Below are 25,276 nucleotides of genomic sequence, written 5' to 3'. Positions count from 1 at the left end.
TCAATCTTCAAGCACTAGTTTTTTAAGTGTTCCAGCATATTTCTAGAATTCAATTGTTTTAGATTTCAACAACTTTATATATTATATCTTTATGTCTTGTAAATTACTACCGTTTATTGAAAATATAAATAATGTCAGGATTCCAATAGTTTTCTTCATTTTGGCGTTATAATTGTTTTAGGAGATTAGAACCGACGGTCAAATTTAGGATTCGCTTTCGCTTTGTTTTTAGAAGTTAGATTTTATCAGTTTCATACAAATTGGTGCATTTTCGCAACTAACACGCTCGCAAATCAAATATTGTGCAAACAATATCCAACTAGATGTTTATGCAAATATCTTGTAATATTCATGAAAAGCTAAAAAAACACCCATAATATAGGGATGTAATCAAACCGAGCCGAACTCTTGAATGTTTGAGTTTGACTCGTTTATAATTGAGCTTTATTTAACGAATATACTCATGAATCATTAGTATTCGAACTTTTATCCAGCCAAATAAGATTAATTAATATAAATTTAAATATGAATTAAATTAATCAAAAACAAATTTTATTTTTAAAGAAAATTATAATATTTTATTAAAAAATTAATTTTGTTCTGATAAATATATTTAATAGATTTTTATTTATTATTCAAAACTATTATTTTTTCATCTAGGAGCTGATTCACGAGCCTACTAATGAATTTTTTCATGAGCTAACGTACTACAAATGGTAAAGTTTGAGTTTGATTCGTTTATCTTAATGAACAATTGAGCATCACTAAACGAGCTCAAACGTTCTTTTATCTAATTAAGCTTAAAATAACTCAAGAGCAGTTTGGTTCATTTACGTGGTAGAATCCCATATCTCATTGAAGTAGATATTTACAACTTAATTTGTGCAACTAAACTACTTATTTTTAATTTATTATAACAATTAAATCGAACACCTTTTTTATTTTTTATAAAAGTAAATATTCGTAACATTTTGCAATATAATCATTTAATAATTCTGTACAAACACTACGAACTAGATAAATTAAGTTCAGTTCAAATCGATTATATTGTAGCTAACCCGGAACCAAATTGAGACAAATATTTTTTAAAAATCAAAGATAGAATTTGAGTTCGATTTGAATCTCAAACAAATAAAATATTTTTGACTAGGATTAGACGCTAATTAGAACTTCAGTTCGAACTCGACTTGAAATATTTGAAATAATTTCAGAGACATTTGACCTATTGACGAGAATAAAGACTTGAGAATATTGGAATATTTTTATTTACGTATAGCTATATTATATTAATAAAAAATTAAAAATCTCAAGCGACTCAAAAACTACTAAACAAACTAATTTAAGCTGAAATCTAATTTAAAAAAAAATCGAATATATTTGAGTTCGACTCAAAATCAATAATTTCAAATAACAAGATCCATAACCTTACCTAAGACATTAAACGATCGATTTTAGAAACGTGATCGGACGAAAGGAGCCCAAGTTCGAGTAGTCTTATATTGGGCAACACACTCATTTTTATGGGCCTAATGTGTCAAGTCAATTTTCAAGTTTAATATAATATCCAAAAACAATAATATCTTAGGGTCACATTTCATATATAAATTATTCAGACAAAGGAACATGAAATTACTTACACTAATGTTCAAATTTGAATGTTGAAAAAGTAATAAAAAGAAATATATTTTTAGGAAATAAAAAGTATAAATCTACAAAATCCACCTCCGAATTAGGAATCCCGTGTACCGCCCATAGTTTTGCCATAATATGTATGTCAGGTGTTTTGATCGTGAGTACATAATGTGTTTTAATCGTGAGCATGTTCGTCACGATTTTTGAACGTTAGCGTTTGAAACACACGTTGGTAGATTACATTTAAGTCAAAATCTGTTAGATCCAACAAATGCCAATTTATTTAGATTCTTAAATGTTATTACTTTAGTAAGGTAACATCCCTAAAAATATAATTTCTTATCATAGTAAATGTCAAAATTAAAGCATAAGTTTTATTTTTATCGATTAATTTATTTTACTTCAATGCTACGACGAGTAGGTTGATAATGTAAAGTAATGTGTTTTTCGTTTTTGGTCATCTGAATCGTCAAAATTTGTTATTAATCTGATAATTTGATCTTTTTCCCACTTCTAGTCAATTTTCTCCTAGAAACTAACCTAACACTTAGCAACAATAACGTGACATCGGGTATAATATATATAATATCGCATATCATTGTTGTGGAGTTCAACGTAGATGTTATATTTGTAGTTACATTAAAATTACAAGAAAAAAAAAAACTAAAAATGAAAGCAAAAGCCATTTTATTGTACTATCATCAACTTATGATTATAATAAAAAAATTTAATTTTGTATGTTAACAAATAAGAGTAGGTCTTTTGTGAGACGATTTAACGAATCTTTATCTGTGAGATGTGTCAATCTTACTGATATTCATAATAAAAAATAAAACTCTTATGGTGTGTTTGGTTGAGTGGATTAAATAAAGATAGATTAATAGTCAAATATTTATCGTTAAAATTTTAAGTTGTTTTAATAATCATTTTGACCCGGTTTATGACCAATTTTATGGATAACATTTTGATTAATAAAAATAGATCTTAAACCGGATCAAAATGATTATTAAAAATCTTAAAATTTTAACGATAAATATTTGACTATTAATCTATCCTTATTTAATCCACCCAACCAAACACAACCTTAGTATAAATTTAAAAGTAATACTTTTTCATGAATGACCCAAATAAAATATGACATGTGAGATCGTCTCACACAATTTTTTGCCAAACAAAATAATTGGCTTAGAATTGAATAGTAGACCCAATAATTGATTTTTCTAAATCGCACCAAAAAAAAAAAAACATAATGCGAACACATTACACTGTAATTCAACCGTGACACTCGAAGGATTTATTCCTCGATTCGATTCATCGATAAAGATTTGAACTTTGAGGATCCATCCAGCTTCATCACCAAACTTTCCCATTTCATTCCCTCCATTAATTATTGCGTCACCTTCCTCAGTCGTTTTTTGGTTTCTTCCTTCTTCCGTCGATTATAAATCCCCGGCCAAGAAATCAGAAAAAACCATCAGTCTTGATCTACTAGTTCAAGAAATTTGATCGAACCCATCAAGATTCTCTGTTCTTTTTCCCCACCAAGACGGCAAGACCCAATTTTTACTTGGAAGAAATGAATTTCAGGAGCATGGAAGAGTTCTGGCCTTTTTACATGAGCCAGCACTCGAAACCAGCGACAAGGCGCTTGCATTTCCTTGGGACACTGTTCGGTAGCATGTGTTTGATATGTGCATTGATATTCAACTCCTTGTGGTTTCTGTTAGCCGCTCCTATGGTTGGGTATGGGTTGGCTTGGGGAAGCCATTTCTTTGTTGAAGGGAATGTTCCTGAAATTTTTATGCACCCTCTCTGGTCTACGATGTGTGATTACAAGATGTTTGGATTAATGCTTATAGGCCAAATCGATAGGGAAATCAAGAGGCTCGGGAAGAGGCCTGTTTTGCAAGCCTACTGATCCATATTCTTTGGGTGGAATCATAGATCATCGGGCAGCTCTGGGCAGCAGTGGTCAATTGCAAATAAAAAAACTTATACTTGTAATAAGATGTCATCTAAATATATTTCTGATTTCGAATTAGTTGCTTCTTGGTTCTTTATCCCTTTTGGTGTAACTAAACGTTTGGTTTTGTTGAATTTGTACCGCTGAAGGATTTCGAATGTAGATGTTCACTGGTTATACTTTGTATGTTGGTTGTATATTAGCAGTATTTGATTAATAAGTTGTCTTCCTTTTTTACTTGAAATTATTCTGTCAATTAGTTTGGATTAAAATTTTCCCAGTGAGAGTTTGGAGGTTTAAGTATATCGGATTATTTGATCATGAAATTCTTTTGCTAAATTCTGTCTTTCTTTAGTTTCCTTCAATGGGTCTGTTCTTATCAAGAAGAAAATATTCAACGCAAGCAGAAGATTTATAAACTATTATTCTCAGAAGTTATACATTGTCCTAATTAATTGATGGTTCCCGATTGATAAATTCGTGGGCCACTAGCGAATGAATATGGAAAGTCTGTGGGATAAAGATCGTGGATTTCCATTGGAATTTAGACCATTTTTTGTGTTGTTGGACCGTTGGTTATGAAACTGAGTAAAATTAAATAAATGATAACGATTCATTACCCAACACTATTTTACAGTTATAATAAACCATTAAAATATAAAAGGTTGCTATTATCATTGATCTTGTATCATATTGCTTCATTTCTTCAACTACGACAATGGCTGCAGCAACGGAAATTCAACTATCTTTGAAAGTCGTGATGGTCAAAGAAAGCAACAAAGTTTTATACGCTGAAATAGATAGCAATTTTGCGGATGTTTTGTTGAGTTTCCTAACGTTACCACTTGGGACAATAGTGCGACTTCTCATCAAGCACTACGGAAACAATGCACCAATTCTTGGAAGTTTGAACTCTTTGTATGCAAGTTTATTGAATTTGGATAGTAGTCATTTCTCGTCGGAGGCGGGTAAACTAATGCTGCTCAATCCAAGAAATTCATTAGAAACCGAATGCAGAAAACTAAAACTCCAGATTGATGATACTCCTCCCGTCCAGTACTTCGTTTGCGGCAATTGGACGTGTGCAAGCATGTACTACAGCGTGAAATGTCTTTGTCCGAATTCAGCAAATACAATGACCAGGACAGATTTGGAGATCGAAGAACAAAGTGATGACGAAAGCGTATTTACTGAGAAAACATCATCTTTTCTTTTACTTGATAATTTGCAGATTCGGACTAATACATTAGCATCGTTTTTCCAAATTTTGAAATCAAATGGTATTAAAGACACAAATGCACTGGAGGAAAGAACTCTGATTGTTGGTTTGAAAGAGGTAAATCTTTGTAACATCGAGTTGCTTGTATTCCTCCCACCTCTTTGCTTCATCACTTTCGTATTTTTCATTTATATTTGTTCTCATCAGATAATGGAACTGCTCAAGGGATCGTTGCTTTCCAAAACTCCAATAACTGATATGGTTCACCTGATCAGCTCCGCTACTGCTACTTGCAATGAACGAAAAGAGTTCTCCGCATGCTATTTTTTACCTGAGAGTAAGAGGAGAAAACAGATTAGTTCAGATTCTAAGAGGATTACCGTGAAAGTCCTTGTGCAAAAATCAACTAATAGATTTCTTTTAACTGAAGCCTGTAAAGACTTCATTGACCTTCTTTTCAGTTTGCTCGACATTCCCTTAGGAAGAGTTCAGTCTCTCTTAGGCAGCAACACTTGTCTTGGGAGCATAAATAATTTGTTCTGGAGCATGCGTAATTTGGAATTGCTAAAACATATTAAGAGAATCGATAGTTTAATGGAACCAAAAATTCCTCCGCATTATCTTTCCTTGCATCAGGTTTTCTCTCTTGACAAAAAAAGCTCTCCATTGATTTATAAGCAGCAAGACTCCAACAGGGTCAAATCATTTGGGTCTGCCTCCCCTGGTTCTGGTTATACTCAAATGAAAATGATCGACCCAAAGGGCGAAGACGGTTTTGTTAAAGGACCCACGACGTTTATGGTGAGTGATGATATGGTGGTGTCTCCTACATCTTCAACTTTTATTCTAAAGACTCTTAACCACTTGAAAATTCCTATACATGATGTCGAGGAGAAGGAGGTTGAAGTTGGTTTGGAAGAGGTAAGTTTTTAGCTTTAACAGTCTTATTTTTTGAAAGATCCGCAGCTCTCACAACTTTTGCAAGCAATGGGATTCATTCTTTTTTGTTTTTGGACAGGCTTTAAGCATATTGAAGGCTTCTCTTACCTCAATTTGTGCATTAAGCGAAGGTCTCAAACCATTCTTAAAGTGACACTCAAAGCAAGAGCAGTGACACATCTCAATCCGATGAAGCTTGAAGTTTGGTTTCTTACGAAGAATGTGTTTATCCGAGTTTTCTAGTGCATTTGTCTCATTTGTTTTGACCTTTTTCACTCATGCGCTGAACTTAAGTTCGATTAAACGTATCGTTTTCTCGTTCAATATATGTCATAGCCTAAATTGGAGAATAAATTCGAAATAAGGAAAACAAAAATGACACGTAATTAAACTATTAATATTTATCAAAACATGTGGCCGTGGGGTGAACGACTTTCTTTAAATTACCCGTCATGCATCCATGATCCATCATTCATGCCTTGAATTGTTTCCCTCTTGAAATTAGGATTCTACCTTGTGAAAACTTTTGTGGATCCTATTCTTCTCTAGTTGCTTTCAATATCGGTTTTATTCTCGCACCTGGTATCTCGCTTCCACGCTTCTGACGAACTTCTTAGCTTGCATGAGAATAACACAAACGCGAGAGAGTACTACGAAGTCAATGAATCGAAGCGACAATGGTTCGATCGGGGCAGATTCGAATCTGCACCACCATAAAAAACGTAACATGCATCACATTCTTCCAAAGTTGTGGGAATAAAGCCTTTGTAAAAAATGGCCAAAGGTGAAGCACACTGAATCACTGATATGTCTCACGAATCTTAGTGCTGTATTTGATGGAAATATCAGAAAAGTATTTCAACCACATACTGAAGTACGTGTATTGTGTGTTTTATATAATTTTTTAGAAATAGAACTAAAATTACAATATTTATTTTGTCATATTTTGTCTAAATTTTTTAATGTTTAGGTGAGAAATAATTGATCCTAAAAATGTAATCTTTAATGCTAATGTTATGAACTTTTTTGGGTTGTTAGTCTAACAATTATTCTAATAAATTAGGTAACATATGCAGAAAAATGAAATAAATGAGAAGCAACAACAATATATACTTTCAATCGAACTAAAAATTTTGTAATTGGATTGTAATTAATGTTAACAAAATTAACTTAGTAGAATATAAAGTAAAAATGGCGAAAAATGGAACACAACAAAAAAAAAAATATTTATTTAATATATATTTACAATGCTGTTGATGTAAATGATAATAACATAAGAAAAAATAAATAAATATCTTAATTACTTACTTATCCTTAATTGACGGCAACATTGTTACTTAACTATACTATTAAGTATTAATAAAGCAAAAATTCCTAATAGTAGCTAACTTTTGGTTAAGTATTTTTCCTGTCCTTTTACACATTTTAGGTTCAATACATACAATTTTGTCTTTCGAAATTTTCATTTTTCATTATATGAAAGAGATTTATTATCTCTACACATGTCCTTCACGGCTTTCCAATGCAATGGTTTGGGATTTTACTTGATATCTACTTGCAACACTCAGTGCAAATGCAATATTAGGTCGAGTGGATATCATATCATACATTATACTACATATAGCAGACACATATGAGATGCAACTCATGGTTTCTATCTCATCATCAGTCTTAGGGCACATAGACTTAGATAGATTCACACCATGACACATTGGAAGATATTCACTCTTGAACTCCTCCATAGAGAATCTCCACAGTATGGTATCGATATATGTAGATTGGGTGAGCCCTAACATCATTTTTGATCTATCTATATATATTAGTATTCATAATACACAGGATGTTTCACTCATATCCTTCATGGAAAATTTACTAGCAAACCACACTTTATTTGACCGCAACATCCCTACATCATTCTCAATTAGTAGTATGTCATAAACATAAAGTAATAGGAATATCACTGCATTCCTAGTAACCTTCTTGTATACAACGGTTCCTCAGGATTTTTGACAAAATCAAACTCTTTTATAGTATTGTCAAATATGAGGTTCCAGCTCCTTGATGCCTTTTTGACTCCATAGATAGATATATGAAGTTTTCATACTTTATGTTTACTTCCTACTGATGTGAATCTTTCAGGTTGAGACATGTAAATCTCTTCCTTAATGTAACCATTAAGGAATGATCTCTTCACATCCATCTCATATATTTCATAGTCATATTATGATGTTATGGCTAGCAATATCCTAATGGACTTGAACATTATGACTGCAGAAAAAGTTTTCTCATAGTCAATAACTTGCCTTTGAGTATATCATTTTGCTATTAACCTTGTTTTGAAGGTCATTATCTTCTCATCTGCCCCTAGTTTCTTTTCGTAAATATATTTGCTTCTTATGAGAACAATTCCCTCAGGTTGATCTACTAAGAACCATACTTGGTTCGAATACATGAAGTTCATCTTGGACTGCATGACTTCAAGCTATTTAGATGAATCGACATCAAACAATGATTCTTAGAAATTTCTTTGATCACATCTAGGAATGAGCTCATCTTGGTCTTCTTCAAGAAGCATGCTCATCATTTTATGACTTTGAGACCTTTTTGGATCTCCTAAGAGCTTGTATTTCTTCAACTGGCTATTGGGGTGTGGGTCTACTATTTCAAAAGTGGGTGGTTCTCGAATCTCTTCGAGTTCTATGATTCTGTTTTTTTATCAAATAGAAACTTCTTCTATAAGAATGTGACATTCCTTACAACAAAAACTTCTTTTTCATTTGGATCAGAGAAATAATATCCAATAGAATTCTTTGGATATCTCACAAAGTACCACAAATTGGCTTTACTATCTAATTTATCTCACTGTCTGCTTCACAAAAGCAGAACATTCCCATGTTCTTTAAAAAGAATATTTGGGAGGTTTTCTTATCCATATCTCATATGGAGTTTTATCAACTGCTTTTGCATGGACTTGGTTCAACAACATTGCCTCAGTCTCAAGCACAAATCCCCAAAAGGATGACGGCAATTCAGTGAAACTCATTGTAGATCGAACCATATCCATCAATGTTCGATTCCGACGTTTTGATACACTATTCAACTTGGGTGTGGCACGAAGAGTCCACTATGAGCGAATCACATTCTCCTTAAGCTAGTTTTGTTGTCAATCTCCTACTCATTTGATGGGTTCCTTGTAAACTTCAAAATGAATAAGATAGATGCTAGCTTTGAAGAGCTAGTCAATATACTTACGACTTACGAGGCCACCATAAAGAATGAAAATGTTGCTTTCTTAATGGACTTCTCGACATGGAAAAAAAATAACCAACTAGGTAAGGGAAAGAAACATGATTCTCCTTACAAGAAAAACAAACCCAATATTAGGCAAGCTCTAAAGGATAATTAAAGGGCCCACAAAGCCGGATAAGTCAAAATATGTTTGTTTCTACTGAAATAAAGATAAACATTGGAAATTATCTAGACTAGAAGTATTCAAGAATAGCTAGACTTCAGAGAATATGTTGATATTTCATTAAACAATGTCCAAATGATTTCAACAAACAAAATAAAATTAGATTGTCTAAATCAAACATAATTATGACATGCCAGACTTTGTGTTAGAGTAGCTGCCCATTAAGCCAACTTGTAGCTTGACCTTTATTGACTTTAATGTAAAACAATCTTTATTTTAATAATATTTTACGATTTTATTAAAATATGACATTATACTTTATATGTATGCCTATGCAAGCTGCATAGATAAAGTCCTTGAAAATACAATAAGTACCCTGAGGTCTGCTCTCAACGTAAGATCATGAAATACATTTGGAAGGGTACCGTATATTTTAAACAGGTTTCTAGTCGAATCAGCTGCCTAAAACAAAGATAAATGTCGCTCGATTTCGAGACTAACATCCGTGATGTAAACGCCATATTCCATTGGCAAGGACATGTAGTTGTCCATTCACACAGATGGGTGATCATATGATGACGCATTGAACAAACCTCTCTCGGACTGTCCAAGTGGTTCTCACTTATCAGGTGGAATAGTCTGCGGTTATAATTGTAAAGTATTACTCCTTTGACCCGAGACAATATAATGGCTATACGTATTAGCATGCACTTTGATCAGTTTACCAACTCCATTAAGGATCATCAGGTAGCGAGGTTGGGTATGATTTCAAAATACGTAGGAGCAAATGCATTGTAGTCGGAGATTCACCGTTTGCCTATGGGTGAAGATATCCTATGTGATCTGATGAGTTTATAGTGCAAGGAGTCTCTTGCCAGAGCAAGAAATGTGCTTTAGGAAAATGTGTTTTCCTAGTTGTATGTACTGTGCTACTATTAGTACTCAAGGATAAATTACATCGTTATCGAATTAAGGTTTTTTACGCTAATCATGACTTAAGGTTTTTTCATGAACTATCAGTGATACCTAGGAGATCATGAGACGATGCTACTAGACGCTCTTACCATGATCCGATGGACATTCTGAATCAAGGATTTGATGAAAAGAATGGCGCTAACTAGGGTAAGGCCGGACAAAATAAATGTTATTATGAATCACATGCAGATGTGAACCCACGATTAGCTATATCCTTGAACCATTGAGAGTCATACAAGTATCAGATTTTGTGTTCCCATTGAGAAAGTCAAAGTTCAAGAAGTTGAATTTGGCTACTATAGTTTGATGGAGATCAAACATGATGCTTATGAAGGAGTTTATAAGTAGATTCCATAGGATGAAAATAATGGAAGTTGGCTTAATTGCTAATTAAGGAAGGATAGTGTAACTTTTGTTTTTGGTGAAGAAGTTCATTAACTGGCAGCTGCCAAAAATGGTGAGTAAAAATTTTGATATTCGAAATTTCATTTTTCATTATATCAACAAGACATGAATCTTTGATACATCGGAATTCTCGGATCGTCGATCTGAGTGATAATGAGTTTGAAATCATTTATTTAATGAATTGAGAATTAACGATTAAATGATTGTAATACTAGTGATGACTACTAATATGTACAAATTCTCATAAATGTTCTAGAGGAGTCTAGAATTAAATTAACCAATGAGTTAATTATATAAATTGTTATTTAATTTAATTAATATTTATACATTTTATATGATGATTTAAAATATGTGTACATATCGTATTAATATATCATCTATTACTAAAAGTTGATAAATATATGATATATTAATAATATGAGAATTTTAACATAGTGAGATATAGAGTACTAATGGGACAAGGACTAGGACTTTTTGTGGGAGAGGGACTTTGATGGGATCAGGAGTCACGCTCTATGTATACACCATGAGAGGTCAAAAAACGTAACGAAACTATTTCACACAATTCAAACACACAAAAGTTCACAAAACTCTCCTCCCTTTGCAACCAAGGTCTCGGCCACTTCACAAAATATTGGCGAAAATTTAGGCCTCCACTTTTCTTCCCCCGCCGTGCCGCCGTCGCTGCACTGTCTCTGGATTTTGGAAATTCGGAGGCCATTGTCTCAACGCACAAATCGCTTGCAATTTCTAGTTCAATCCAAGCGAAGAACTAGCCTCTGATCGTGGACCTGATTAGACGATCAAAACCGGAGTTCCGTTCATATGTTTTTACAAAAAGGACTATCTCCGTTTTAAACTCAGAATAGTTTGGATTCCAAGCGTAATATACGCATAGGAAAAAAATCATAACATCTCATGAATAGTTTTAAACATACGACGCCCAAAAATAGAACGAAACGTGAAATTTTTAAACTTCTATTGAACCTTGGATGCGAGAAAACGATGCCCAACACTTTAAGCATAATGAAGGCCTCTCTTACATCAAGTAGTGCCTTAACTGATGGTCTTAAACCTTTCTTAACAAGACAACCAAAGCAAAAGAAATGATGCATTCAAACAATAACTGAAGATTTTATTATCCTTTAATTTCTCCTTTCTCCCTTCAAGACAACTCTTAATTTGTTTAGGAAAAACCCATAAATCAATTTTTTAAAAGGTTGCAATCTATTACATGGAGATCGGATGACAATGAAATTAGAATCTTAAATCACTTGAAAGTTTTTAGAAGTAAAAATGAACTGCTCAATCCTAACAGAAATAACTTTCAATAAAATCGAAACAAAATCATGCAATAATCATAGTTTATGATATAATTCTATTAGCTAATATTTACGTAGAATTAATAAACGAAATGAGTTCTCATGATAAATGAATAAAATAATAACTGAATTATTAACCTTTTAATTGCTTAAATGGATTAAGTTTTTATTTATTATTTATTATAATTTGATATTTCCATAACGGTTATAATATTCTTATATAGTTATTCCTTAATTGATATTAAGATTCATTGCACATGAAAAACTTAAAAAATAGCAATGAAATAAATGCACATGAACAATTTTATTATTAGAATAAACTCATAAAATAATTATTAAATAAAATTTTATAATTTTTGTAGTTATCATCATAAATATTTCAAATATAACGATTAATATAAAATTTTGAAAAAAAGACATTAAAGCAATAAATCAAATATATTTTAACAAAATGATCAGGATTTGAATATACAAATAAGACGATTTTGTTTATAAAATTGAATATTAGGAGAATTTATTAAGCTTTTGAATTTCATATTTATTATTATAATATTTTAACCATTTATATTATATTTTATAAAAAAATTAAATTTATAATATAATATAATATAATATTTATTCTAAGTATTTTGGTATATATGATCAAGAAACCCTATTTTAAAAGAAGCAAAAAAATTTCAATTGAACTTCAAACCCATACAAATATAGGATTTCTGAATAACAAATGAAATCTTAATTCATTAAGATGTCTCGTCTCACGGGTCATATTTTGTGAGACGGGTCAACCCTACCCAAATTCACAATAAAAAGTAATACTCTTAGCATTAAAAGTAATACTTTTTCATGGGTGACCCAAATAAGAGATCTGTCTCACAAATACGACCCGTGAGACCGTCTCACACAAGTTTTTGCCTAAGATTAGTTGAAGTTCACATTACGTAATGCAAAAGAACTCAAGAAATTGGCATAAAATTTCAAACAAGGATAAAATATTTTAGAGATAAATACCATATTAAAATCAAATCTTATAATATCTAGGAATACCTCAAACAATATCTCATTATTTTATAATCTAGAAAGAAAAAATCTTAAATATCAATTTAACAAAATAAATAAGGAATAAGATATTCTTTTCAGGAATTAATCATGGAATTTTACATCGGAGCATTTTTTGTACGCGTTGTTGGACTGTAGGTATATGCAATCTATCTAGTAAAATCAATGTTAATAATTATTTCTTCATTCCTTCTGATGATACCCCTGTAAGAGCCCGGGTCATGGATGACCCGGAATATCAAATGGATTCCCAAATCCGAGTGAGTCTGCAGATGGATTCTTCTGGAGCCGGGCAGGCGCAAGTCCATGCTCTACTCTCCGGGCAGTCATAGGCCCGGGCTCTTGTATAAATCTCCAGGGAGGCATTCTACCCGGCCACCTCGATATGAGCACCGCACTCGAGTATACTAGCAGAATAGGATGTGGGCGACTGTCCCATCTCTGACAGGGAACCCGGGCCCCGGATACAGACCCTGACCCGAGAGGTCCTCAAACTTGGGCAAGATTAGAGCAGGGAGAAAATATCAAAATGCAATTACTTTCATTAAACCGGGGTGAAAAACGGGATTCCGGATCTTCAGACGCCCGGCAAGTTGTGCACTCAGTTATCTGAGGAATTCCCAATGAACTACTTGGCGAGCCACCGCCCAGTGAATAATTAGCCAATACCCGGGGTAAAAACTTCCCGGTCCGAAAAGTACCTCCGAAGCACCCGGGTGGAAGATATCCGGGGAAGAGACACGTTCTGACTACCACGTCTTCCGGACATCACGGAGCCCATCCTCCCACACTCCATGACCAAGTCCACTCCCAGTACATGGCCCACCACTTTGCAACGTGGCCCATGATCTCAAGTCATGGACCACCATCCGAACTTTACGGGCAAGTTATCCACCAGCTTCATCTATAAGTACCCTCCGTTGGTGTTTCACAGAGGTATCGACTCTTCTCTGAATACTCACAAGCACTCACAAATATTCTTACTTTCGAAGTTTTCCTTTGCGTACATCACTGACTTGAGCGTCGGAGTGGATACGCCGGAACAACTTCCGGCGCTCCCCTAACATTCTGTGGTTTCAGGGTTACTACTCAAATCATCCCGGGCGTTGTCGTTCAGGTGACAGGGAGCTCAACTACCCTGGGCCATCAGTAGCTCGTATTAACGTTCGCATATATATCTAAATACTCGACTTGGCAAATCGCCCACCCGGCTACCACCCGATTTGCCCGGTTGACATCATTGGCGCCGTCTGTGGGAAAGTGAGTTCAAGACGTAGATATGGTTTCCATTCAAAAATAAGCCCAACTCTGCTTGGCAAACATACAAGTCCGACCTCACGCTCGGCACTCAGTAAGCCCAACTCTGCTTGGCAAACATACAAGTCCGACCAGCTCGGCACTCAGATTTTATGTGGGTTTTATATGAGCTCAAAGCTCAGCAGCTATCCCAGATTGGCATGGAAGAACATTTTCTATGCACTCATTAGCATACAGCTATATTAGTCACCTAATTTAGCTCAACCAGAGAAGTTCCACTCTACCGAAAATGAATTTGGATTCAATATTTCCCGGTTAGTAATTTGGTTTTTAAACTAATATAGCAGGAGAAGCAAAATTTTGAAAGTCCGGAAGACACGAGGTCCCGGCATCCTATTTAAAGTTCGGGAGACACGAGGCCTCGGCACTATATCTTAAGTCCAGGGATCCGTACCCTGGCTCGGGGCTCCGTACCTCGACCATTTATGAAGGCCAGGGCTCCGCACCCTGGTTATCTATTAAGTCCAGGGATCCGTACCCTGGCTCGGGGCTCCGTACCTCGACCATTTATGAAGGCCAGGGCTCCGCACCCTGGTTATCTATTAAGTCCAGGGATCCGTACCCTGGCTCGGGGCTCCGTACCTCGACCATTTATGAAGGCCAGGGCTCCGCACCCTGGTTATCTATTAAGTCTAGGGATCCGTACCCTGGCTCGGGGCTCCGTACCTCGACCATTTATGAAGGCCAGGGCTCCGCACCCTGGTTATCTATTAAGTCCAGGGATCCGTACCCTGGCTCGGGGCTCCGTACCTCGACCATTTATGAAGGCCAGGGCTCCGCACCCTGGTTATCTATTAAGTCCAGGGATCCGTACCCTGGCTCGGGGCTCCGTACCTCGACCATTTATGAAGGCCAGGGCTCCGCACCCTGGTTATCTATTAAGTCCAGGGATCCGTACCCTGGCTCGTGGCTCCGCACCTCGACCATTCCCAAGTCCCGGGACATGCTCCCCGGCCCAAGGCTCCGTACCTTGGTTATTTATAAGTCCAGGGATCCGTACCCTGGCTCGGGGCTCCGTACCTCGACCATTTATGAAGGCCAGGGCTCCGCACCCTGGTTATCTATTAAGTCCAGGGATCCGTACCCTGGCTCGGGGCTCCGCACCTCGACCATTCCCAAGTCCCGGGACATGCTCCCCGGCCCAAGGCTCCGTACCTTGGTTATTTATAAGTCCAGGGATCCGTACCCTGGCTCGGGGCTCCGCACCTCGACCATTCTAAGTCCGGGAGATATGAGGCCCCGACAATCTATTTTAAAGTCCATGAGACACGAGACTCCGGCATTTTATCTCATTTCTAGGAAACATGAAGCCCCCGATGCTTTTATAGAACAAGATTGATTATCTCTTTGGGAATCCAAGCATGACTGATCGGGACAGCGAGTATGACTCTAGCCCGACTATTTAAGGGATGTGTGATGATACCCCTGTAAGAGCCCGGGTCATGGATGACCCGGAATATCAAATGGATTCCCAAATCCGAGTGAGTCTGCAGATGGATTCTTCTGGAGCCGGGCAGGCGCAAGTCCATGCTCTACTCTCCGGGCAGTCATAGGCCCGGGCTCTTGTATAAATCTCCAGGGAGGCATTCTACCCGGCCACCTCGATATGAGCACCGCACTCGAGTATACTAGCAAAAAAGGATGTGGGCGACTGTCTCATCTCTGACAGGGAACCCGGGCCCCGGATACAGACCCTGACCCGAGAGGTCCTCAAACTTGGGCAAGATTAGAGCAGGGAGAAAATATCAAAATGCAATTACTTTCATTAAACCGGGGTGAAAAACGGGATTCCGGATCTTCAGACGCCCGGCAAGTTGTGCACTCAGTTATCTGAGGAATTCCCAATGAACTACTTGGCGAGCCACCGCCCAGTGAATAATTAGCCAATACCCGGGGTAAAAACTTCCCGGTCCGAAAAGTACCTCCGAAGCACCCGGGTGGAAGATATCCGGGGAAGAGACACGTTCTGACTACCACGTCTTCCGGACATCACGGAGCCCATCCTCCCACACTCCATGACCAAGTCCACTCCCAGTACATGGCCCACCACTTTGCAACGTGGCCCATGATCTCAAGTCATGGACCACCATCCGAACTTTACGGGCAAGTTATCCACCAGCTTCATCTATAAGTACCCTCCGTTGGTGTTTCACAGAGGTATCGACTCTTCTCTGAATACTCACAAGCACTCACAAATATTCTTACTTTCGAAGTTTTCCTTTGCGTACATCACTGACTTGAGCGTCGGAGTGGATACGCCGGAACAACTTCCGGCGCTCCCCTAACATTCTGTGGTTTCAGGGTTACTACTCAAATCATCCCGGGCGTTGTCGTTCAGGTGACAGGGAGCTCAACTACCCTGGGCCATCAGTAGCTCGTATTAACGTTCGCATATATATCTAAACACTCGACTTGGCAAATCGCCCACCCGGCTACCACCCGATTTGCCCGGTTGACATCACCTTCAACTACGAACATGGCTGCAGCCGAGGAAGTTCGGTTCTCTTTGAAAGTCATCACACTCAAAGAAAGCTTCAAAGTTTTATATGCCCAAGTAGATAGCGATTTTGCTGACGTTTTATTGAGTTTCCTGACATTACCGCTCGGAACAATAGTGCGACTCCTCGTCAAGCACTATGGAAGCAACGCACCGATTCTTGGAAGTTTGAACTCCTTGTATGCAGGTTTACAAGATTTGGATAGCAGCCATTTCTGGACCGAGGCGGGTAAATTGATGCTGCTCAATCCAAGAAATTCATCTGGGATTCAATGTAGCAGACTGAAACTCCAGATTGATGATATTCCTCCCATCCAGTGCTTTGAATGCTGTAACGGGACTTGTGTGAGCATGTACAATAAAGTGAAATGTCCGTGTCCAAATTCGACGCGGACTATGATCAGGAGAGATTTAGAAATTGAACCCAAAATGGAGACAGGTTTCGTTAGTGCGCCAACAGCTTCCTTTCTTTTAACTGATGATTTGCAGATTTTGGCTAATTCACCGACATCGATTTTTCGGATCTTGAAGCTAAACGGTATTGAACACACAAATGTACTCGAGGAAAGAACTCTTACTGTTGGGTTGAAAGAGGTTAATATCTTTTACATTTGACTGGATAATTTCTCCAATGTATTCGGTTCATCATTCTATGATCTTGTGTTTTGTTTTTCAGATAATGGAACTGCTCAAAGGATCATTAGTTTCAAAAACTCCATTAACAGATATAATTCTGTGTCTTAGTACCGAGGCCGTCCCTTCTAACGAAAGAAAGAGGTTATCTGCGTCTGCTATCTATGAAACAGACGCTTTATGTCTTACCCTGAATAGTCAAAATGTAAGGCCAGATTCCAAGAAGATTTATATAAAAGCCTTTGTGCAAAAATCAACTAATAGGATTCTGTTAGCCGAAACCCGGCAAGACTTGGTCGATTTTCTTTTCAGTTTTCTTACCATTCCCTTAGGAAGGGTTCAGTTTCTTTTGGGCGGTAACACTTTTGTTGGGAGCATAAGTAATTTATACAGGAGCATATCTAATTTAGAAATAGGAGAGCATATGAAGTCTAGGGAGGCAACCTTTAGATTGCTCCAACCCCAACTTCCTCTGTACTGTATGTCCTCCTACCAGATTTTCTCTCTTGACCAAGAATGCTCTCCTGAATTTTATCGGTTATGCAACAGTAATAGGGTCAAATTATTTGTGTCGACTCCCATAGATAATTGTCGTAAACTGAAAATGATCGACCCGAAAGGCCAAGACTGCTTTGTTAAAGGACCCACAACGTTTATGGTGACTGATGATTTGGTAGTGTCAACTCCATCTTCAACCTCCATCATTTCCATTCTTAACAAGATGAAAATTCCTCTATCTGATGTCGAGGAACGGGAGCTTGATATTGGTATGGAAGAGGTAAGGCTCTAGCTTTTAAACAGGCTCTTTTCAGAAAGATTTATTGCTCTCAGAACTCTACATTATCTATGATGGGATATATTTTGTTGTTCCAGGCTTTGAGCATACTGAAGGCCTCTCTTACATCAACTGGTGCCTTAACTGATGGTCTTAAACCATTCTTAACAAGACAGCCAAAGCAAAAGAAATGATGCAGTCATTGTCCCATCTCTATCCTGCTACACTAGTGTCGTGCCGCAATGTTTTCATATTTCGCTTAAATTTGGTTTGTTACGAAGGATACTTTGTATTGAGACTTCCTTGTGCATTTTTCGACTAAATGACCAATGAATGAAGCCATGCATGCCTACTAGCATCATGCCTCGAATTCTTTTCTCCACAAAGCTAGCATATAATTATCTGTGAGAATTCTAATAAAAGCTGAATATTTTACTTTGCCTCTAATTTCCCATTTCTCACTTTAAGATGGCTCTTAATTCATGACAAACTTCAAGTCAGGGTTGAATTTGATATCATTTTGTTTTTGTTAAAAAATTATTGAAATTTATTTCATGCCTCGTGGGCTCAATTTGCATTCTGAATTTGGAATTTGGTTGATGTTTTTTATCATCTAGCCAGAAATTTCATGCTTCATCAAGAAATGTGACAGGGTATTTTGGTTGGAGGGGTCAAAAAGTGGATTGAAGGAGGCTATGCCTTTACCTGTGTTTCCTTGGAAGAAAATGGATGAGAAGGGGAAGAACCAAATGGACTTGCCTCTCTCTTTACCAGCAATTTCCTGCCGAAAAAACACAGAACATAATATCTTAGCTTTTAAAAAAAAAAAAATCACGGCTGTTAATACAACAAATATGTTAGTATGATGAAATAACCACACAGATCCAACTTAAAAGTCCAATTTTGTGATCCCACGTACCCTCACTTGATTGCCTCGTGATCCATGGCAATCTCTACCTTTACGACGTTGAATTTACCTCTCTGAGTTTTCTCGCACCAAATGCACAACGAAGGTTTAAAAAAATTAGTTTTGACATTCAAAATGTTTCTTGGGTGTAGTATGACTTAAAACATTCATAGGATGTTTAGCTTTATTTATCTTTGCATATTTAACGTTGGATATCAAAACAGTACGGATTAGCGGTGTTGGTCTTTCTTGTAAATCCCTAAGAACGGATCTTCCTCATTCTTCGATCGTCAAATATGGTTCAGTATCAGATACTAGATTCCTCGTATAAATCACATTAGAGATCGAAACGAAATTTTCATTGAGATTGGATCTCCGGAATTTCAAAATTCCAGCGGCGATGCGGCGAAGATACATTGGAGGTAAGTAGCCGAAATTTTTCTCCAAAAAATATTTGGTGGCCTATTTTTATGAGTAGAGAGCGAAAAAAATTTTGGTGGACAAAATTTTGTGTGCAAAAATAATCTTATTACATATAACTCTTAATAAAATAGTTAGAATTTACGCTCGCATTGCGTGCAATATATTTGGTCGAAATCTATTAGATATAATATAGTAGTATAGTTAGTCTATTAGAAAACATTTAATTAGTTAGCATATATATATATAAATAGATAGCAATGATGCATGTACTGTACATAATTCATTTTTCTTCCTTCAATTAGTGAAATGAATTGTTAGTAGTGCTTCCGACCAACTCACAATCTGCGATCTGTTGTTGATCAGCGATTCTCTCATTCTTCTATTTGTGCTTGTTCGGTGCTTTCCCTTCACTTGATTGCCTCTTGATCTATGGCAACCTATACCTCTGTGGCATGGAATTTACCTTTCCGATCTGCTGTGATTATCCAACGAGCCCATATTTCTTACATCATTCAGATAATCCAGGGCTCCTCCTTGTCTCACAACCTCTGATCGGTGGAAATTTTGCATCATGGAGTCGGGCAATGAAGATAGAACTTTCTTTCAAGAATAAACTTGGATTTATAAAATAAGCGTTGTGTGGGAGACAACCATAAATATTTCATGACTTATAATTAATTTGTATCTTTAAGTTCAATTTGCTTTGATCGTATGTTTTCGGATGACTTATTCAACGCGATATATCCTCACACCCGTGAGCGAGAACTTCCCGACGAAACACAAAAAAACGCGCGTGGCTGCGCGTAAACATGGCGCACGTGTAGGCCTCTTTTAAGAGATTAGATCTTCATTTTGTTTGGAACACAAAATAAGACACTCTTTTCTCTCCTCTTCCTCACCGATCGCCACACCACACCTGTTTTCCTGCGACCAACGTGTGACCAGCTCTCGACCCGCCGTCGGCCGACCATGACTCGTCGATCACCAGCTTCACACTGCCTGGTCCATGCGGCCAAAAGTTTTTTCGGTGAAAATTTTTTCAGATATACTTAAACTTCTCCAGTAAACCATTTCTAGTGAACACACTTTCCTTTCGGCTTTGTTTGCAGTATTTACGGGTATATAGTGCTCTAGGAAGGGTAGATACCTATATCTAATTTTTAGTTGTATTGTTAGGAGTTATTGTTGTGTCATCATGCCTCCCAAAAGAAATCGAAGGGCCGTGCTTCCTCATCTCACACTAAATAAATTTTACAATGAGGAAGCACAAGGCAAACATTTTGACTCGGTCGATTATCAAGGAAAGGGGAATAGACAGGTATACCCCCAGATATTCTTTGGTTCAGGATATTGTAAATAGAGTGTGGACCGAATTGGCTCAATCCCCATTAGACGTTGTATCAGTATTTTTCAGACGTATGAATTTTCATAAGTGATGAAAGGTTGAAGGAGGTGACTTGATTCTGACTAATACGATGATATGAATATTATGATGATATGTAAGGTTAAGGCTCAGTTGACAAGGGAGAGTGTCGCTGATGTCCCCGTCGTCTGGTACCATGGTTATACGTAGATGGATCCATCGAACTACAGCTGATACGAAAGTCATAATTAACAATATGAATCCGATAAAAAGGGAAAAAATATACGTATATGATGAAAATAAATGTTTATGATGAAAGGTTTAAAGTTATATATATTTCATGAAAACTATTTTATTAAAAGTATCTTCCATTGTTGCTTGTTAACGTATATATATTATTTGTTATCATGGTTAATGTTCATTGAATCAATAGATTCATTAGGTGTAATCGATGCAGGTGAGCATGATGTTGATGATGATAGAGGACTTGATAGTTGAACTAGTTGGGCTGATGGTGCACACAACTCGAGAACCGTCCCTAGTTTTCTGCATTATGTTAATGATTTAAGATTACTTTAAAAAATTTATGACTTTATGTTTTTGAGTGGTTTTGAGATATTTAAGATGTTTATAGTTTATTTTGAAAAATGCTAGTTTTAGGTTTGGTTGACGTTTAAGATTTTATATTTTGAATTGCATTTTTGATATTATCAAATAATTAGTTGGTGAATTATTTTAAATGATGCAAAATGTATTTTTATAGATATTAGAGTTCGGCCGTAGTATTATAAGGAAGAAGGGAAAAAAATTTCTAATACATTTTTTTATAAAAAAAAGAGCAGTGGACATTTCATTAATATGAACAAAATAATATTTTGGAATCAATCATTTCACTGAATTAAAATACGATTCAATTCTTAATCCCATCGAGGTTATTTTCAAGTCAAGGCATTACTTTCTTGTGATTGTGGAGAAAATTGTGACGTTGGAAAAATCATAGGATTTCACATCATCTCATGCTTTGAGGTATAACTTGGGACCCTAATTTTTCCAAAAGGATACCATAGATGCGATTTCGGCTGGCAAGATTTATGAATCAAATCTTATCCCATTAAGTGACACATGAGATGTTAAATAAAAGATTTAATTATGCACATAATTTATAGAGTATGTATCTTGTGAGACGGTTTCACGAATCTTTATCTGTGAGAGGGGTCAACCCTACCGATATTCACAATAAAAAGTAATATTTTTAGCACAAAAAGTAATATTTTTTCATGGACGACCCAAATAAGATATCCGTCTCACAAAATATGATCCGTGAGATCGTCTCACACAAATTTTTTACCTAATTTATATTATCTACTGACTATATATTTGTAAATATTTAGATTTGCAAAATATAATTTTGATAAAACAATATCTTGATAATTTAATAGTGAAAAGATTGCCATATTTTAAAATTCAAAATCTCTTATCATAATAAACCACAATTTAAATTTGAACTTACTCCACGAGGGTACTAGTTTTCTATAAATCGAAAACTCTCTAAGAACTGGTTCTCCACATTCAACTGTTAGAGGTAACTTTCTTAAAATTCGTGCAACATTTAATTTTTTTGTTTTTTTTAAACGCTAAAATAAAATTTAATATTTTTACTCAAGTGAAGGAGATGAATACATAGTTGAGATAATAGTGATTCATGGGTGTTGGATATGATTATTATTTCGGCCTTTTGCGGTTTAGTTTGATTATTTTGTGGTGGGGATTTTTTTAAAATGTTTGTTATTCAGCCCTTAATTTACACTTCAAACAATTTACAGTTTGGATCGTTCGTAGTGCCGATTTTGAAGTTTAAGTTGATCATATTTGTTGAATATTGAATTTTTTTTTTTGAAAAATTCTGCATTATTTACTCAAATCCCCAATGCAAAGAAGATGGGAGATAAACTACTTTTCTCGGAAGTAGTATGAATTTTTAGTTCAAGATTAATAATTTTTTTGCCAAATTCTGTCATTTGAACCTGGAATTCTTGCGGGCAGTATGGCCGAGGAGTTTTTGACAAATAAAAGGCTAAATGACACTTGCAAATGGTGGAAAGTCTATGGTATTAATACATAGGAATTTCATTGGATCATTTTTTTTGTGTTGTTGGACTGTTGGTTATGAAACCTAGTAAAATTTAATGACAGCAGATATGTATCATTTTAATAATGATTCATGTAAGTTATTGTCATTCATCTAAGTCCCCTGTTTCTTGATTTCGACGGCAGGCATGGCTGCAGCAAAGGAGGTTCAATTCTCTTTAAGAGTCATGATGATCAAAGAAAGCAACAAAGTTTTATATGCTGAAATAGATAGCGATTTCGCTGATGTTCTACTGAGTTTCCTAACATTACCACTGGGAACTATAGTGCGACTTCTCGTCAAGCACTATGGAAAGAATGCGCCAATTTTTGGAAGTTTGAACTCTTTGTATGCGGGTTTACTGAACATGGATTGTAATCTTTTCTGGACAGAGGCGGGTAAACTGATGCTGCTCCATCCAAGAAATTCATCCGAAATTGAGTGTAGTAGACTAAAACTCCTGATTGATGATACACCCCCCACCCGGTACTTTACGTGTGGGAGCAAGAGGTGTGTGAGCATGTACTATAACATGAATTGCCGTTGTTCAAATTCAGGAAATATGAAGACCAGGAATGATGTAGCAGTTGGATCCCAATGTGGAGTCAAAAGTGTCTTTACAGTGCCAACTGCATGGTTTATTTTAACTGATGATATGCAGATTCTGACTAACTCACCAGCATCAGTTTTACGGATTTTAAAACTAAATGGTATTAAAGACACAAATGCACTCTGGGAAAGAACTCTGATTGTTGGCCGGAATGAGGTAAATCCTTGTTACATTGACTAGCAAGTATTTCTCCCACGTCATCGCTCCTCTCTTACGTATGCATTTTTTTTGTGTATGTGTCTCTCAGATAATGGAACTGCTCAAGGGATCCTTAGTTTCCAAAACTCCAATAACAGATATCATTCTCCCTATGAGTTCTGCGGATGATAGTGATACTCTCCGTGAAACGAGAAAGTCCTTTGCATCTGCTAAATGTGAATCAGATGCTTTACCTCGGACTCAAACCAGTCAAAACATAAGTTCAGATTCTAAGAAGATTACTGTGAAAGCCTTCGTGCAAAAATCAACTAATAGGATTCTGTTTGCTCAAACTCGGCATGACTTCGTTGATTTAATTTTGAGTTTGCTCACCATTCCCTTAGGACAGGTTCAGTTTCTGTTAGGCAGTAGCACTCGTCTTGGGAGCATAAGTAATCTTTACAGGAGCATATCTGATTCAGAAAACGTAGAGTATATGAAGTCTAGGGACACAATAGCCAAACTACTGGAACCCCAAATTGCTCCTCACTATCTTTCCAAATACCAGATTTTCTCTCTTAGCCAACAAAGGCGTCCTGCATTCCACAGGTCGTTTGAAAATAATGAAATCAAATTATCTGTGTGTGATCACTATGTGTCATCATCATGCAGTAGTGCAATAGCGACATTCGACCCAAAAGGCGAGGACAGCTTTGTTAAAGGCCCCATGCTCTTTACTGTGACTAATGATTTGGAAGTGTGCACTGCAGCGTCAATATCCATCATCTCCATTCTTGACCAGATGAGAATTCCTGTATTTGATGTCGAGGAGCAGGAGCTTGACATTGGTATGGAGGAGGTAAGAATAAGATTTTAGCCTTGAAAAACAGTCTTCTTTACTAGCATAAAGTTCCATATCTAACAGGATTCCTTTTTTTAATAGGCCCTAAGCATATTGAAGGCTGCTCTTACCTCAACATCTGCATTAACAAATGGGCTCCAACCATTCTTAAAGAGTCGGCCAAAGCAAGAAACATAACGACCGCGTTATCCTATCTTATAATCCCGCTCCAATGTTTTTTTTTATATATTTTGAATGCTTATTTCCAAATATGTAGGATGAGAAAAAAACAAATGTTTTTAAGATTTTTCATGACATTCAACTTTCCATCCCCAAGATAGTTCAACGAAGTTCAATTGATTCCCAAAACTCTGATGTTTATCAATTTAAGATCAAACCGATTTGGAATTGACATTCAATAGTACTTGTTGGTTTTGTAGAATCACATCACTTGAAGATGAAGACTTGTAAGCATTTTGTAAGAGGGAATTCATTACTAGAATATCAGAATTACTCAAATGGGAAATTATGGGAGCATCATTCGTCGATTAAATTTAAATTTGGGAAATAAACCAAAAAGAAGAAGATGTTTTGATACAAAATCCTACCCGTTGCTTATCCAAACAAGAATCTCAGTATGTGATTCAGTCTTGACCCGTTGTCTATAATTTGAAACAAGAACCTTGGCATATAAAATCATACCTCGACCCACCGCTATAAT

At 36.2% G+C, this 25,276-nt stretch overlaps 4 protein-coding genes and 1 long non-coding RNA gene across 8 annotated transcripts; all 5 read left to right on the top strand.

Annotated features, from left to right (window-relative positions):
* Positions 1-2,836: 2,836 nt before the first annotated feature.
* Positions 2,837-3,886, top strand: LOC140818275 (uncharacterized). Its single transcript, XM_073178195.1, has one exon. It carries the CDS (start codon positions 3,209-3,211, stop codon positions 3,548-3,550), a length of 342 nt encoding a protein of 113 aa, XP_073034296.1. The 5' UTR covers positions 2,837-3,208; the 3' UTR covers positions 3,551-3,886.
* A 417-nt stretch (positions 3,887-4,303) lies between these two features.
* LOC140818610 (uncharacterized) lies at positions 4,304-6,062 on the top strand. Of its 2 annotated transcripts, XM_073178627.1 has the most exons (3): positions 4,304-4,931; positions 5,022-5,735; positions 5,833-6,062. In XM_073178627.1, exons 1-3 carry the CDS (start codon positions 4,314-4,316, stop codon positions 5,905-5,907), a joined length of 1,407 nt encoding a protein of 468 aa, XP_073034728.1. In that variant the 5' UTR covers positions 4,304-4,313; the 3' UTR covers positions 5,908-6,062. The 2 variants fall into 2 exon arrangements, with proteins under 2 accessions (XP_073034728.1, XP_073034727.1); XM_073178626.1 differs by having other exon boundaries at positions 4,304-5,735.
* Positions 6,063-16,716: 10,654 nt separating this feature from the next.
* LOC140818258 (uncharacterized) lies at positions 16,717-18,530 on the top strand. Its single transcript, XM_073178167.1, has 3 exons — positions 16,717-17,331; positions 17,414-18,148; positions 18,244-18,530. Exons 1-3 carry the CDS (start codon positions 16,717-16,719, stop codon positions 18,337-18,339), a joined length of 1,446 nt encoding a protein of 481 aa, XP_073034268.1. The 3' UTR covers positions 18,340-18,530.
* A 1,823-nt stretch (positions 18,531-20,353) lies between these two features.
* Positions 20,354-21,449, top strand: LOC140818566 (uncharacterized). Its single transcript, XR_012115001.1, has 2 exons — positions 20,354-20,502; positions 21,296-21,449. It is a non-coding gene; the product is annotated as an uncharacterized lncRNA (long non-coding RNA).
* An 894-nt stretch (positions 21,450-22,343) lies between these two features.
* Positions 22,344-24,931, top strand: LOC140818126 (uncharacterized). 3 transcript variants are annotated; one of them, XM_073177984.1, is made up of 4 exons: positions 22,344-22,420; positions 23,113-23,732; positions 23,824-24,573; positions 24,658-24,929. In XM_073177984.1, the coding sequence occupies exons 2-4, from the start codon at positions 23,115-23,117 to the stop codon at positions 24,751-24,753; spliced, it is 1,464 nt and encodes a 487-aa protein (XP_073034085.1). In that variant the 5' UTR covers positions 22,344-22,420; positions 23,113-23,114; the 3' UTR covers positions 24,754-24,929. The 3 variants fall into 3 exon arrangements, with proteins under 3 accessions (XP_073034085.1, XP_073034086.1, XP_073034084.1); XM_073177985.1 differs by lacking the exon at positions 22,344-22,420 and adding an exon at positions 22,582-22,599; XM_073177983.1 differs by lacking the exon at positions 22,344-22,420 and adding an exon at positions 22,778-22,946 and having other exon boundaries at positions 24,658-24,931.
* Positions 24,932-25,276: the final 345 nt, after the last annotated feature.

This window comes from Primulina eburnea, chromosome 17 (genome assembly GCF_022965805.1).
Source record: "Primulina eburnea isolate SZY01 chromosome 17, ASM2296580v1, whole genome shotgun sequence".
Classification (NCBI taxonomy): Eukaryota; Viridiplantae; Streptophyta; class Magnoliopsida; order Lamiales; family Gesneriaceae; genus Primulina; species Primulina eburnea.
The sequence above is the reverse complement of the archived record's forward strand: the minus strand, read 5'-3'. Positions and strand labels throughout refer to the sequence as shown.

Coding starts and splice junctions, on each gene's coding strand:
- LOC140818275 (XM_073178195.1), top strand. CDS start 3,209: ATGAATTTCAGGAGCATGGAAGAGTTCTGGCCTTTTTACATGAGCCAG.
- LOC140818610 (XM_073178626.1), top strand. CDS start 4,314: ATGGCTGCAGCAACGGAAATTCAACTATCTTTGAAAGTCGTGATGGTC. Junction 5,736..5,832: donor TTGAAGTTGGTTTGGAAGAG/GTAAGTTTTTAG, acceptor GTTTTTGGACAG/GCTTTAAGCATATTGAAGGC.
- LOC140818258 (XM_073178167.1), top strand. CDS start 16,717: ATGGCTGCAGCCGAGGAAGTTCGGTTCTCTTTGAAAGTCATCACACTC. Junction 17,332..17,413: donor TTACTGTTGGGTTGAAAGAG/GTTAATATCTTT, acceptor TTTGTTTTTCAG/ATAATGGAACTGCTCAAAGG. Junction 18,149..18,243: donor TTGATATTGGTATGGAAGAG/GTAAGGCTCTAG, acceptor TTGTTGTTCCAG/GCTTTGAGCATACTGAAGGC.
- LOC140818126 (XM_073177983.1), top strand. CDS start 22,883: ATGGCCGAGGAGTTTTTGACAAATAAAAGGCTAAATGACACTTGCAAA. Junction 22,947..23,112: donor CAAATGGTGGAAAGTCTATG/GTATTAATACAT, acceptor TTTCGACGGCAG/GCATGGCTGCAGCAAAGGAG. Junction 23,733..23,823: donor TGATTGTTGGCCGGAATGAG/GTAAATCCTTGT, acceptor TGTGTCTCTCAG/ATAATGGAACTGCTCAAGGG.